The sequence below is a fragment of the Procambarus clarkii genome, chromosome 14 (assembly GCF_040958095.1).
Source record: "Procambarus clarkii isolate CNS0578487 chromosome 14, FALCON_Pclarkii_2.0, whole genome shotgun sequence".
In the NCBI taxonomy this organism is placed as follows: Eukaryota; Metazoa; Arthropoda; class Malacostraca; order Decapoda; family Cambaridae; genus Procambarus; species Procambarus clarkii.
The window spans coordinates 8,928,849-8,945,662 of NC_091163.1; the positions used below are offsets into that span (position 1 = coordinate 8,928,849).

General features: G+C 38.3%; 1 protein-coding gene across 3 annotated transcripts in view; it reads right to left on the reverse strand.

The window, feature by feature from the left end:
- Positions 1–1,268: 1,268 nt before the first annotated feature.
- The window catches only part of LOC123771796 (uncharacterized), a 19,276-nt gene continuing 3,730 nt past the window's right edge, over positions 1,269–16,814 (reverse strand). The window contains exons 2-6 of one of the 3 annotated variants that reach the window (XM_045764535.2): positions 8,504–8,610; positions 6,970–7,130; positions 2,842–2,968; positions 2,287–2,360; positions 1,269–2,024 (exon numbers count right to left, since the gene is read on the reverse strand). In XM_045764535.2, the coding sequence (XP_045620491.2) occupies positions 2,337–2,360; positions 2,842–2,968; positions 6,970–7,130; positions 8,504–8,602 (411 nt within the window). In that variant the 5' untranslated portion in view covers positions 8,603–8,610 and the 3' untranslated portion in view covers positions 1,269–2,024; positions 2,287–2,336. Of the gene's footprint in view, positions 2,025–2,286; positions 2,361–2,841; positions 2,969–6,969; positions 7,134–8,503; positions 8,624–16,814 lie in introns of all 3 variants that reach the window. The other 2 variants (XM_069324347.1, XM_045764528.2) reach the window with 2 other exon arrangements.

The following is a 16,814-nucleotide window of genomic DNA, read 5'->3' on the forward strand; positions in this document are numbered from 1 at the left end:
TTGGGATGACTTTAGCATTCCTTATTGTTGTGGTTACAGATGATGCTAGTCTTCATTGCCTGGTGCCAACTTTAGGTAATAGACTGATGCTGTCAGTTCTTGTTGATTCCTGTTAGTGAAGTCCACCCACTTGGGCTGGATGGTAGAGTGACGGTCTCGCGTTACGCAGGTCAGTGTTCAGTCCCTGACTGTCCAAGTGGTTGGGCACCATTTCTATCCCCGCCCTATTTAGTGCCCTCTGATTATCCAGCACATTTGATGGTGCTACATAACCTAACTGGTTTGGTGCCTTCTTTTTGATAATTACTTACTCTCCCCACCCTGTCCCACATCCTTATCCTGACCCCTTCCCAGTGCTATAAAGCACTTGGCGCTTTCTCCAGATAGTTCCCTACAACCCCCCCCCCCATTTTTCACTCTTTGCTCATTCAGAATTATCCTGTTTGTTTATCTGAACTTGAGAGCCACCATCACTGTGATGGCCTCAACTCGTACAGGAAGTATGTTGCTTGTCAAAGGACTTCCCCATTATTCTTAAAAAAAATTCTAGATTTATCTTGAACCTAAGAGTGCAGTGCCGGCTTGGAATTCATGATTTCACTTCATAGACGATTCCACAGATTTATTACCTTTTGGTGAAAAAGCATCTGTCCTACATTGTGGCTTGTTGAGCTTAGAGTTGTTGCCCCTGTGTGAGTTACATTACCTTTCAATGAATTCTAATTTGTTCAATATTTATTGGTTTCTATGAGATTGGCCTTGTTGAGTCTTCTTTGCAGAGTGCAGTAATTAATCTTGATGCTCTCAGCCATGAGGATTTTCTTAGTTCTAGAATGATTCTTGTCATTCTGGATTGAACCTTTTCCAGATAGGTCTATGTCTTTTTGAAGACGAAGATAATATTCAACAGCCATGCTATTGCTAAAATTATGTAGAGTAATAACATACAGTCCTTTAAATTTTCACATTTGCTTGAATTTGTTAATACATATGTAGTTAAATTTGCCACTTTTTCTGTGAAAAGTTATTAGTATAGTACAGTATTTGGTAGTTTGCATTACCCGTATAAAATAAATGGAACATCTTTGCATCTCAGGTTAGCCACATGCTTTTCGTAGGTATAGTATGTATGTACTGTATTGTATAACCTTTTCATTATTATTCACTGTTCACATTACCCAGTTTTTCACTCGCTCATCAAAATCATCCTAAACGTTTTCTTGGTAAGACTAATTTTCTACACTTGGATATTACTGAAAGTCTTTAAAGTGAATAAATAATTTATTAAGAGAAGTGCTACTGGATACCTTTACCACAATTAGAAAATTAGACTTTTAAACACCTTTCATTGAAGTTGTATGTGTATGAAATAGTGGTAGAAGCCTAAGAGGATACATAATTACGAAAATACTCGGAATCACATGAATATTCTTAGTAATGTTCTTCGGCATCTGGAAAGACTGTGAACTTGGTGTATTAGAGGTAATATTATTACTGCCATTGTCTTCTGAGTTGCCTCTGATCCCATCTCCTTCACCTCCAGTATCATAATTTTCACCACTTTTTACGAAGAAGCTTGAAATGACGTATCCATCAGAAGCTAGTTGTGTCATTTGTCTTATAGATGTGTGCTGAAGTTTACTGTTTTGTACCAAGGTCTGAAATTCTTGTGAGTGAAGAGGTGGCAGTTGTGTTGACCAGACCACACACTGGAAGGTGAAGGGACGACGATGTTTCGGTCCGTCCTGGACCATTCTCAAGTCGATTTGTGATGAGGGAAGGAGATGGTCCAAGCTGTGGTCCAAGCTTTCCTCCACCGTGTGGTTTGTTTTTTTACGTCTGGTTCCATATTCTGTGGTCCTTTACTTTCATGTCTCCTTGGGTCAGGGTTTATTCAGTTACTGTATAAAGAATGTCTTTCTCAATTATTTTGGTCCATGTTTCATTCAGATGATGAGTTGTCTGTCATGAATTTATTCATAGATTTTCTTCAACTCTCTGCATCTGCCAGTGTGTCCCTTGTTCTGTAATTAATTAAAAAATAATTATATATGAATATAGCATTTGTGTTGCTTAGTACTGTAAAGACAAATTTAATGTTTATAGTATTAGAAAATCCAAGTGAAACACTTAAGATCAGTGACACACAGGCCTTTGATAACTGACATGTGTTAATTTTATAAACGTATCCTTATTATTCTTGCCTATTATTATTTTTACAAATTACAGCATTTTTACTCATTACAGTATTTTACCTTTTTATTTTTTACCTGTTGTTATCCTTACCCATTCTTAGAATGCTGCTGCTGCTGCTGCTGCTGCTGCTGCTTGTCTCATTAGATAAGCTGTACTATCCTGCGCTGAAACACAAAAAATATATAACTGCATTACAACATTCAAAATGCACAAATATTTTAAAAAGTTTTTAATATCATATGTAAATGTTTTAAATATATTTCTACACTTCTTACCTTCTGTCATACAGTAGAAATACTTTTGAATTTTATTATTTACACTGAAATCAATATTCAAAGACAAATATTTACTTGGACATTGAAGAAGAAAAAAAGGTTTAGGACAAGAGTTTCACGTTTAAATACTAATTTGGAAATTTCAGAATATATGGGAAGGATAAGGGACATACTGTTCTAGCTGTTCAGATATTTGTTATTGGTATAAAAATGCAGAACAATGTTAAGAGAAAAGTGTCTTCATGAGGCCGAGTCACTAGTAGTGTGTCTAAAGGATCAGTAACTGTGGTATTGTATCAGTGTACTGGGGTATTGTATCATTGCAACTAGGATAGTGTATAATTGCACCTGGGGTATTGTATCATTATACCTGAGGTATCATGTCGAGATTGTTGGTAAATGGAACATTCACGCTAGACATCATGTAGGCCCTTTCTTCCAATTCATAAAGTCTTTCTTCTCGTAGTCGCTCTTTTTCCTGGAGTTTGTACAGCAGTCTGAGGAATTCAAAATACAAGATGTTCACTGCAGGGTGTTGTTGAAAGGCAATCTCAAATTAAACACTACTCTAACTGTATGGTCTTAAGCTTGGGTACTCTGCCTATTCAGAAACTATGCATTTTACTTAATTTTCCTGACCTGTATGCTATAGGGGCATAATATTGTACTATACATTATCTACGATTAATGTGAATATGGGGAGGGGGAGTGGAGAAAAAAATGGGACACGGAGAGGCTGACCTAAACTAGAGTTTGCAAGCAACAAAGATAGTACATTGATGTACAATATAGTGAAAATAGTAACAGTAATATTATATAAAATAAAAGTACCTGAAAAAGCATACGGAGAGAATAACACAATTGTACATTGCTCAATATAAGGATGAAAATGGAAAATAATAAAATTACATAGAATTATGTTGTTGGTAACATAACAACAATTATGGTAACCTAACATAATTATTGTTGGTAATAAGTACAATACAGTAATTGAGAGAGAGAAGAAATAGGAAGGAATGAAATATAATACTGTAGATAAGAGCATAAAAATTAGGGAGTATTGCAGAAGTCTTGTTGGCTCATTCTGTCTAAATCCACCCTTTTTCCCTCCCCTTCCTCAAAATGCAACCCACAGCAGTCTCCTATCTCCCAGGTACTGTACCTATTTACTACTAGGTGAACTGAGACATCAGGTGTATTTATGCAGTTGAAAAGGCTAACCTGTTTTGAGTGTCAGGAAATATAACACAAGGAAATTGTCAATATAACTGCAGTAAGTCACAGGGATATATGAAAGTCTGAGCTACAGTATTAAATCAATGGAATAATTTGGTTAGGTGATAGTGGAAGAAAACTAATTCCACTTACACTTTCAAGAACAGATATAAGGCATGAGGGTAACTGGCAGCATATGGCAAGCTAGCAATGCTTAGAATGTTATTTAGAAACCAAAATATGGATGGTTTTAAAGCAATATTAACTGCCTACGTTAGACTAATACTAAAATTTGCATCACCAGCCTGGAATCCATACCCTATGCAGCATAAAACATACAATTGAAAAAATTGAAAAGGGTTTTGCAACAAGATTAATGCTAAGAGGATTAGGCTACAAAAATTAGTTAAATGAGGGAAAACATTTCTGCTCTCAGCTCTTAGAGCATTAAAAACAGATATGATTACAACATACAAGATACTAAGGGGAATATATTAAAAAACTTGGACAAGAACAACCTCTTTAAATTTAGAAAGAATAGAACAAGTGAACATTAATGGGAACTGGAAATGCATACGAGTCAACGGCATTTAAGAAAATACTTGTACCCTGTATGGGTCATTGTCATGGCTCGGTGATTACATATCATAACTATGTAATATTATCTAACTTTAACCATCCAGGTTCACGTTTTCAGCCTGTGGTAGTATTAATTGTAGTTATTGATCATGAAATGGAACCTTCGAGTAGCAGTCCAGTGATATGTTAAATGAAGACGCATGTTTGTATTATTAATTGCAAACAATCTGCATAGTTTATTAGTGAAGCCAGAGATGAGGTGAAGCCAGAGATACACGTACAGGTCTATAACATATTGGGATAACATGATATTTTTGCGATGGTTTGGACTGTCAGAGCTGCCAACTGTAGAGGCTACTTTGCTGGAACAATATGCACTTTAATTTGGAAACTGTTAGTCAGTAGTATTCATTACCAGACTCCTTTAATAATTAATAATTAGTAAAGCATTGTTGGTCAGTTGTGATTTTACTAAGCATCGTTCGAGTGTTATATGTAATGGCCGTGGAGAGTGACCTGCCTGAGGGAGGCCCACACGTCGCCCTCAGAGACGTCTGCTGCGGGCTGCCAGGCGGACGTGCTGCTCCCTATACAGCTAAGTAGATTTAGATTACACACACAAATCACAATAGCGTGATGTATCAAATGAACAAATCCACAAGGGGCAATTCATTTGATACATTACGCTATTGCGATTTCTGTGTGTAATGAAGTAAGGGCGAAGAGGTAGAACGGCCTATTGACATAGCTTGAGTACTTTTGTAAAGGAGGAAATGTATATGTTTATCTCTCAGAATGTTCGGTAATACGTTTATTGCTTGTGATGTGTGTCTATGTATGTATTAACACGATGGACTGAACGGGGTGAGAATAGCTTGAGCTACCCATCATCCCTTTGTGTGTATTTTACCTCAATAAACTTATTTTAATAGCTCGAGTGCACGGGGGAGTTGTGTAAAATCCTGCTTTGTGTCTCGGAGAGGCTGCAGGGTCCAAGTAAATTAAGTAGAATTTCTGGTTGCAATTAAGGCAGCGTCTGGGATGGATGCTCTTGGACGAAGGTTCGAATCCTCATCACGGTCCCTTGTGGATTTGTTCAGATTTAGATTATTTTTGTCCGGCCTTTGTTTAGTTCAGATGTCTGTGTAAATGTTAATCACAAGCCACTTAAGGAGTGGCCCAAGCTCCCGTGTAACTACTGCACTTCTCCAGCCTATAGTTGATATACAGTATTAAATTGAGGTTTCTTAAAAAATTGATAATATAGATACTGTAATAGGTGTTTCATTTATATTATTTTTGTAGGCTTTTGTTCATTACACTGACGTGTCATTTTTAAGCTGTTTTCCATTTAATTTTCTTGTGGTAAAAGTGGTTATTGGGCCAAGTCAAGAGACACACGAGCATTAAAATTACTTAAGCCAATTAACAGTCATCAAATGTCAGAAGAGGAATTGTGCAAATCATCTCCATCCACAAGGTTCGAAAAAATGCAAACGCCGGAAAGTTAAATTGTAACACGACAGGTACAAAAAAACTCGCAAGTGTGGCACAAGGAACTAGAGACCAGGGGCCAGATTCACGAAGCAGTTACACAAGCACTTACGAATCTGTCCATCTTTCCTCAATCTTTGGCGGCTTTGTTTACAATTATTAAACAGTTAACGAGCTCCGAAGCACCAGGAGGCTGTTTTATAACAATAACAACAGTTGATTGACAAGTTTTCATGCTTGTAAACTGTTTAATAAATGTAACCAAGGTCGTCAAAGATTGAGGGAAAGATGTTCACGTTCGTAAGTTCTTGCGTAACTGATTCGTGAATCTGGCCTCGGTGAGAGCGCTGGCCCCACCCTTGGCCCACCTTCCACCCCTACATAATGAAGTCAAATGCAAGTCAGATGCTTCAAGTTTAAGCTGACTGTTTCTTGTGGAATTTTAATACAGGCAGCAACACATGGGAGAACGGGGTTTACAACTACACAGTCCAACATGGAACTACAAGCCCAGAACAATCACTTGATCGTTAGAGTGGAATATAATGTATATAGAATTAGAATAGAATGTTGTTGTGTTGATTTAGGGGCGACGACGATCATGGGATCGGATGCGGCCACTAGAATAGAATGTATATAGATAGTAGAATTACTATAGAATGCATTACACTTATTATACAATTGCATAGAGTGGAGTAGGATTGCATACCCTTCTGTGGAGACATCTAAATCAGTTAAAACAATCATGAGTTTTGTGAATGACTAGCACAGGTATAGTGGCTTCCTATTATGATTAGTCAAATGCAGGAGGGAAGGGCATTCGTACTATTATGTATTAGCTATAAGACTTTACCATTAATGTATGATGACTTACTGTAAATATATAGCTCTTGAAATAGAACATTCTCTGTAACTGACATTGTAACTATAAGGTGTGAAGGATAGATGAAATTGTTTATGTAATAATCTTAGATGAGGTCTGATAAAGACCTTTTGTGCCCTCTGTAATGCTTTTTGCGCTACCGCTCACAGGATGGGTATGAGGTGCACATCAAACTAGCCGCCTCCGGCGGCAACAATCAAAATCAATCGTAGTCACTTAATGGGTTGAGCTTTGACTCTTTAGTTCTGCCTGTTCATCCTAAAACTTCAAGTCGTACCCTGAGAGCTGGTCGCCCTCCTCCCTTTCCAATTAACCTTCGAGTCGTACCTTGAGAGTTGGTCGTCCTCTTCCCCGGATTCGAGCATGAGAGCGTTGTAGTCGTTGGGTCTCTGAAGCATCTGGTCAAGTCTGAGTACCGTCTCCCACAACGAGGACGACCCTCCTGGCGAAGATGACCCACCTGTCGTCTCTGCCGTCTTTTTCAACACCTGCTGGAAATCGAGAAAAGGCGTTCAGCACCTACGCAACACACCCCAACATTAAGAATTTGATTACAGTAGTTTATCTACTTGCCCAGCACGCCTAACTAACGCGACGTGAGATATATATGAAGGGAAATTTATATAGAAAAGGTAAATTGTCGTACTAGAAAATGGTAGCGACTCGCGTAATTGACGTACTGTCTCGTTTTCTGTTTTGGGTCCTCTGGTAGGTTAGGATAAGGGCACTTTAGTACGACAGTTTCTTGTCGTTGGGAAATCTTAGGAGGACGGGCTGGCACTCGTCCAATGAATGGCGGTGGAAAGGTTACAATCACCTGCATGACTACTTGCAGTTAGCAAACTGGGGATAATTTGTTAAAACTTTAGGTAGTAGATATTTTCGAATTTATTTATTTATTTATTTATGCATAAATATTTATACATTTATTTATTTATTTGTTATAGAGTTCTCTCTTAAATTAATCTGGAAATTAAATTATAATATATATATATATATATATATATATATATATATATATATATATATATATATATATATATATATATATATATATATATATAATAAGCTTATAGTACACACACAAATCACAATAGCGAGATATATCAAATGAATAAATCCACAAGGGCCGTGATGAGGGTTCGAACCCTCATCACGGCACTAGTGGATTTGTTCAAGCCTATAGTGTAACTGGCTGACAGTCGGTCATTCGATACGTCAATATCTTTCATTTAGACATGGATTAGGCTTTTGGACATACATTTGATCTCAAATAACCGGGAGGGAATTATCAGGGAAAAGCGTCAAGCCATGACTACTACATAGCACTTGGAAGGGGTCAGGATAAGGATTTGGGATGGGACGGTGGTAGAAGGAATGGTGCCCAACCACTTAGACCGTCGAGGATTGAACGCCGACCTGCATGAAGGGAGACCGTCGCTCTACCGTCCATCCCAAGTGGTTGGTCCTCAAATAACCGGGAAAGGAATCGAAATACACGAGACCAGCGGGATGGTAGCTTACCAGAGGTCAGGACCTATCCGTAGGGTGCAGTCGCACCTCCACAGATCTCCAGTATCAGCTAATGATACTGGTAATGGCTCCAAAGGGGCCCCCACTTAGGGGCTATTCATGCCCGTGCCACCTTTTGGGTGGCTTAATCTTCATCAATCAATCAATCAATCGTAGCTTGCCAGAGGTCACGACCATTCCGTAGGGTGCAGTCGCACCTCCACAGATCTCCAGTATCAGCTAATGATACTGGTAATGGCTCCAAAGGCCCCCCCCTCTTACGGGCTATTCATGCCCGTGCCACCTTTCGGGTGGCTTAATCTCCATCAATCAATCATCAGTAGCTTACCGTGTTAGGGAGAGTGGAGTTCGGGCGGGTGGTGGGGAGAGGTTGAACTGGTGAGGAGACCCACACTACCACCAACACCAGCAGTGCTCGCACCTCCATCCTCACCTCTGAAGTAATAGGCTGTGTGTAAGGTGACTTGAGTGGCATATAACACATTCAAGTTCATGTTTATGAGACAAGAAAGAAATACATCTCAAAGGGGTAGTGTAGCTTAGGCTATTTCTACCCCCCTATAACACATTAATTTGTTTATAGAGCTGTAATTCCATGCATTACGATATAAGGAAGTATATGGGTACGATGATCTATAGGTAGCCTATTGCTAATATGGCGCAGTACTTAATAATAATAATCCGTTTTATCGGGGACAGGAAGCCTTTTGTATTTTATACAATAGGCTTGTGTCGAAAGTACCCCCTCTCTGAAAGGTCGAACTACTCACCCACCCCAGGTTGCAACTACACAACAGTTGCCAAACTCCCAGATATCTATTTACTACTAAGCGAAGAGGTGAAAGGAAATTTCACATTTCTGTCCTGGGCTCGGAATAGTACCCGGAATCCCTGATTGTGAGTTGAGAACAAAGCCAACTGCGCTAGGATCATCGAGGTACTGAGTCACTCCTTCTCTAGGCCAGCTACTATTCTTCCCCAACATGCAACCCCACAGCAGTTGCTTAACTCCCAGGTACCTATTCTAACCTATGATTACTATGTGAACAGTACTAATACTTTCTTGGATAAGTTTGTGCTCCAGATACGAGTTTACTTGAAGAATATATGTATGCAGCTCCAGTAAAGCGATTATTATGCTTTTGGCGTATATAATCTCTCTCTCTTGAAGAATTACGGGTTATGTATATGTAAAAGTCAAACGTCTGGGTTTTGAGTTGATAAAGACACTGGTTCGTTCTGGAATGGAAAGTAACGTCTGAGGGCAGTGACACAATATAATCTGGTCTGGCCTGGTAGCAGCAGTCTGACTGACAGTATTACAAAAAAAATAAGTGGTGAGGGACAAAAACTAACTTGACCAGAAATTTCTGCTTGCTCATCGCTCCTCTCGATTTGTGCAACTTGCAAACTTGCAACTCGATTAGGTCTACATTTTAACTTAAAAGTCGGCAGGTTGCTTGCTGCCTGTGGCTATACTGGATCATTTATACAAGGTAAATACATTACATTATTTCATACAGCCATTTACAGTTCCAATGATTTTATGTGATACATTGTAAAGACAACGTTATAACATATTTGGGTTTTCAAATGTACGGTATCATGATAGAATTCATAATTATTATTATTTATTATAATTATTATTAATATTAATTATATCATATGATATCGTACATTTGAGAGCCCATATATGTTATAGCTTTGTCTTCCCTTAATTTATACCTATGAGAGAATGTCTTTCTCTATGTCTGTCTGTCCAAAATTGGAAGCCAGATGCTTTAGGCCCAGCTTCACCCAATTTGCTTGGGAAATAGTCTATGGGTATGGAACGGTCATAGACTAATTGAGGTAGGCCTAAGGTAAATTATTTACGAAATATTAGTTATTATCCACAACTCCAGGCCATTTTCATTGAGTATTTCATTGAGTCAGGAAGAGAAAAGAGGAAAAGCAAAGTATCTGAGATTCATACATTTACTTATTGCTTCTTGAGGAGGGGAGGACGAAGAGATAGCTAGAGGGAGAAATATAGGTTGGTATATAGAGAGAGAGTATATAGAGTATATAGAGAGAGAACGGGGATAGACAGACCCGGGTAACGCCGGTTTTCCCATCCAGTAAACTTAAAATGTTGAATTTCTGTTTTGATACAAACTGGACGATACATATCAGAGGAATTTTCGATCTGTATGTGTGAGAACTGATCTAGATTTCATCTCCTTAGCTGTCACTCAAAGGCCTTGCCGAGAAGTTTTTTTTATTGGCCGGAGAGTGACCATTATGTGTTGTATTGATTTCTACCTGACCTTGACCGCTGACGAGGCTGCCCTTTCACCTAGAGAGAATAGCAGTCAACCTTGTCCAGGCCCCACTTTACTCTCATTTATGACGAATTAACGAATGAAGGCAACAAAAACACGTACAGTAACTGTGGAAAATTACCATTTCGAAACTTTAGTTGTTTATTGACAGCTAATATTATTACTTCTCCCTTTAATGAAATACAAGTTAGATTTAAGATTAAAACTATTTGTCTATTGGAACAGCATACAAAAAGAACAATTATGAGTTATGTAGCAAGAGGACCAACAGCAACCGGGTCATGTTTAGCCCTACAAAACCCGGCCATGTCTTGCCCTAAAACATCCAGCAATGTCTAGTTCTACACCAACTGGCCATGTCTAAGTAGTGTGTGCGTGTCTGTGTGAGGGTTGGGTAGTGTGTGCGTGTCTGTGTGATGGGGTGGGTAGTGTGTGCATGTCTGTGTGAGGGGGTGGGTAGTGTGTACGTGTCTGTGTGAGGGGGTGGGTAGTGTGTACGTGTCTGTGTGAGGGGGTGGGTAGTGTGTACGTGTCTGTGTGAGGGGGTGGGGTAGTGTGTACGTGTCTGTGTGAGGGGGTGGGTAGTGTGTACGTGTCTGTGTGGGGATAGGTATGCGACTCTGGTGATGGGATGGTGGAGACCATAGATAGCTTAGCGATACAGTTCCATCAGTGTAACATGGTGCCGGGCGGGGGATGGGTTGCCTTGAGGCTACTGGGAAAATCCCACACACCTCCTGCTCAAGGAAATGTACCTGGTTGACAATATTAATCTCCGGTTAACAGTATTCATCGGTTGACAATATTCACCTCTGGTTGACAATATTCACCTCTGGTTGACAATATTTAGTGTTGGTTGACAATATTCACCTCTGGTTGACGATATTCACCTCTGGTTGACAATATTTAGTGTTGGTTGACAATATTCACCTCTGGTTGACGATATTCACCTCTGGTTGACAATATTTAGTGTTGGTTGACAATATTCACCTCTGGTTGACGATATTCACCTCTGGTTGACAATATTTAGTGTTGGTTGACAATATTCAATGTTGGTTGACAATGTTTATGCTGGTTGACAATATTCTGCGCCTGACAAAATTCTTCGTGGAATTATGAGTTGCAGCCTAACCAATGGACACGCTGTAGTGACCGACTTTCTCGTTCTATATCCACTTTCTCTATCCTGAACATATGCAGTTAGTTACGACTACTCGACGTCTATCTTAAAGGTTAGATTACTGTTGTTCGTATTACAAAATATTCGTGACTTAAAATTACAGAAACACACGAGAAACAAAGTTGCGTGAGGTCTCATAAAATATATTTTGAAAAAACATTATCACATACAGTTAAGCAAGTCCCAGCTCTGTCTGGGTACGAGTGACAGGATGAACAACCCAGCGGGTTTTCTTCCTATTGGGGAGTGTTGTACATGCTGCTATGGTGGTGTGTCCACTCACAAGATGAGTGACGCTGCCCAATAAACTCGCCCCTCGGGGCAAAATTTAAATTTTAAATTATCACTTGACTCCTGAACTTCGTAGCCTGTTCTTAGGATTTGACAACCGTCCAGTTTGGAAACTTTCACAGTTTCATGTTAGTCATTAGGTGGCAAACATTTTATTTATTTATTTATATACAAGAAGGTAAATTGGGTTTATGAGAGTGCATAGCATTGGTGTTTTTACATTCTTGTAAAGCCACTAACGCATAGTGTTCCTGACATTAGCATAAAGCATGCAATTTCAAATGCTTTGATTTACATTTGGGTAATTCACCTTGAACGATCGTGTCCGTATCGTATACATATACTCAAGGTATTGTTAGGATGGATTCGTACAAGCTTTCCTAGAAGGCTTTTTAGTAAAACAGTCAGCAGTCTTCTTAAGCCCCTGACCACGCATTAACAATGCTCCACATGACCACAGCTACAAGAACCTTCCCCAGACAAATGTTGGTGAATACTAAAACTTCAAGACAACGCAATAACCCAATTAAACTGGATTGGACATCCTACACATTAGAGAATATAATTATAATTATAGAAACCACCACCTGGAGCGTATATGGTGCAACCTCTTCGCCACTTTCATATGCCTTCACTTAATACCATCATGCTCAACTTCGTTTGATCAGTCTTTGCCTATTGTCAAAAGTTTAAGGCCTTAGGCCAGGTACTGAAATGAGATATGTGACGCCATGGTTTCTCAATAATACGATGAATTGGGTGCATAGGGGAGAACAGTTAGCTGACAATGCCTAATCATCCTGCCTTGTCCCAGTGTACGTAAAAACTTTCATCGTTGACCAGACCACACACTAGAAGGTGAAGGGACGACGACGTTTCGGTCCGTCCTGGACCATTCTCAAGTCGAACTTGAGAATGGTCCTAACCTAACCTTCCATCGTGCTTGGTTGAAGCTGGTGAGGAGCGCTAACTTCTTTGGGTGTGTTCTATATAAATGTCGGCTATATATATATATATATATATATATATATATATATATATATATATATATATATATATATATATATATATATATATATATATATATATAATATTTGTAACCTATATGTTACTCCTTTTTTGTAACAAAGTACAAATAAAGCAAATATATATGTGTACATACAAAAGAATGGGGGTGGTAGGATAAGATAATATTAGTGTTCAGTGAGAAACCACAAGGTCTCCTCTGAATACTTTTTATTTTCTTCTCCGAGGCTATGGGTCCCCACATTGGCACCAGAGGTGGTACCCTCACAAATTTATATATATATATATATATATATATATATATATATATATATATATATATATATATATATATATATGTCGTACCTAGTAGCCAGAACTCACTTCTCAGCCTACTATGCAAGGCCCGATTTGCCTAATAAGCCAAGTTTTCATGAATTAATGTTTTTTCGTCTACCTAACTAACCTAACCTAACCTAACCTAGCTTTTATTGGCTACCTAACCTAACCTTACCTATAAAGATAGGTTAGGTTAGGTTAGGTAGGGTTGGTTAGGTTCGGTCATATATCTACGTTAATTTTAACTCCAATAAAGAAAAATTGACCTCATACATAGTGAAAAGGGCAGCCTTATCATTTCATAAGAAAAAAATTATAGAAAATATATTAATTCATGAAAACTTGGCTTATTAGGCAAATCGGGCCTTGCATAGTAGGCTGAGAAGTGAGTTCTGGCTACTAGGTACGACATATATATATATATGTCGTACCTAGTAGCCAGAACTCACTTCTCAGCCTACTATGCAAGGCCCGATTTGACTAATAAGCCAAGTTTTCATGAATTAATGTTTTTTCGTCTACCTAACCTACCTAACCTAACCTAACCTAGCTTTTTTTGGCTACCTAACCTAACATTACCTATAAAGATAGGTTAGGTTAGGTTAGGTAGGGTTGGTTAGGTTCGATCGTATATCTACGTTAATTTTAAATCCAATAAAAAAAAATTTACCTCATACATAATGAAATGGGTAGCTTTATCATTTCATAAGAAAAAAATTAGAGAAAATATATTAATTCAGGAAAACTTGGCTTATTAGGCAAATCGGGCCTTGCATAGTAGGCTGAGAAGTGAGTTCTGGCTACTAGGTACGACATATATATATATATATATATATATATATATATATATATATATATATATATATATATATATATATATATATATATATATATATATATATATATATATATATAGCTTGGTTACGGGCTCACCATAGCCCGTGCTACATAGACATTTTGTTCTGAGTAGCTGAATCTAAAACAACAACATATATAGCCAGCATTCTATATAAAACCTTTACGGGCTATTCATGCCCGTGCCAAATCTTGGGTGGCTTAATCTTCATCAATCAATTTATATAAACCGCCACTTGTAACGGAACACAACCCTTTCTCCTGAAAAATACATAGCATTTTGACGTATAATTTACCTAAGGCCAAAAACTGATTATAATGCGAATGGTAGCGGCTCGCGAAATTGACGTGATGTCCCGTTTTCCGTTCGTGGGTCCTTGGGGAGGTTAAGTTCGGGCAATTTAATTCATCAGTCTAGTGACGTTAAAAACGGAAAATAACAAATAATTATTTTCATTTTCAAGTACAAAAAAAGGAAAATAAATAATTATTTTAATTTTCAAATACAAAATTTAATTTACGAATTAACAAGATTGGTTTTAAGGTATAAAGACGGTTTCGTACATTTTTTTTTACTTAGGTTAACTTATTTGGTTTATTAGGTTACTTATAGGCCCTTATAGGCCAAGGTTTACTAAAGGCTAGGCTCACTGTGAACCTAACTGCTATTTCTCTTCATGCAGCGCTGAATGAAGCACGTTTAAAGTCAAAGCTGTTAGCATAATTAGTTTGGCAAGCAATATGCATACATTTGAACAGCCCTCCCTTATCAACAAATGTTTGTTCCATGCAGCCGCCAAACCTCGTTTATGATTGATAAAACCTCTTACACACGATTCATTATTAATGACGTTCAGACACTTCTCGAACAGTGTTTTGCTGACGACTTCTGTTCGAATCGCAAGTGTAAATGCTTCACCCACATTCTACAAAATACAAATAATTACCAACAAAACCTAAACACCTAAATATGCACAATATGCTAGTGAATAATAACATTAATGTATTTTTGAGAAAATTCCTATTTTAAATGAACAGCATTTTAAAATTGATGAATGCGTTGGGGTCTAAATGGAATGAATAATAGCATAAAGACTTATCTTGCCTTATCATGGTGGCTTAGTCTGTATTTATTACACCGTTCATAAGCTCTGAAAAGCTACGAGGTCGTTCTCAACCCAAGGTTATTGTTGTTAGGTTCATCCTCTTTGCAGTTGGACACTAGCTCTCCACATATGTCAGTTGCTTAATTTAGAAACTGTACTTGTGGTCGATCTCGAACCCATTGTTGATGTGACGATGTGCATTTAATTTTGTAACTAGCTCATCAAAATTGAACTTGCTTAGCTAAATGAATTGTGGGGTTCAGTCCCTGAGCCCATTATATACCTCTAACCCTTTCCACTACCGCCCACAGGATGGGTATGGGGTGCATAATAAAGGAACTAACTTAACTGATACAACAGAGAAGTTCAGTCGCACGACTCCCTGTATGGGCAAATTAGGAGCTTGTACCAGTCCACGACAACCTTGAGGCTCTTTCTCTATGACCATTGTGTCCATTGTGGGAAATATAATTGGGTCTCAGATAAATGCATAATTTGGCTATTCCCCCAGCGTGGGATTTCAAACAGTAGACTTTATTTTGTGATAGGTCAACAATAGGGCTGGAAGCTGTATAGATTTGTGTATATGGCAAATCCATGTAAATCCACGTAGAAATATGTAATTCGTACATGTGTATAGATTTGTATTCGTAGTACACACACACACACACACACACTATATTAGATATACATACACAGTATCGGCGTCTCTCTTCCCTCCTACATTTACCCTCACTCCCCCTTTCCTACCTCAACCCCCTTCTTGGTTATCTTGAGGTTATCCTTCCCCTCACTTTCTCCCCCTCTCCTTCCCTCTCTCTCAAAACATACAGTATTAAGAACAGGTAAAAAAACGATAGAAAAACTGTCTGGGAAACAAAACCACAAGTTCAGACTTCATCAGATTTGCAATAGGAGCTGATCTGTCTCGGTCGTAGGTTCGAACCCTCGTCACGGCCCATGTGGATTTGTTCAGGAGCTGATCCTTCTGAAAGAGTAACAAGGGGGAAAGGAGGATCGATCCTCGATACCTCTATGACACTCCACATACAATCACATATCAACATACAGAGCAGTGTGAGGCTACTAGCCCCAATTGTCAGGCTTCCATCTTTGAACAAACAAAATATTCTGTTTTGTATAACAGATAGACTCTATACAAGTTCATGCCAACGTGTGTATAACAGATAGACCTTATACAGGTTCATGCCAACGTGTGTATAACATATAGACCTTATACAGGTTCATGCCAATTTACGAACTGTGTTCATAAGTTATATGAACTTATATATAAAATTTAAAATTATATGAACTTATAAGTTATATGAAATATAAGACACTCATATACGAGACTCTGGATCCTCCTACAGTCAGAGTTCTGTTTGTATTTAAATAAAAAGACGTTCGTATATATCCAATATGCTAGTAACCAAGGGCCAGATTCACGAAGCAGTTACGCAAGTACTTACGAACGTGTATATCTTTCCTCAATTTTTGACGGCTTTATTTACATTTATTAAACAGTTTACAAGCATGAAA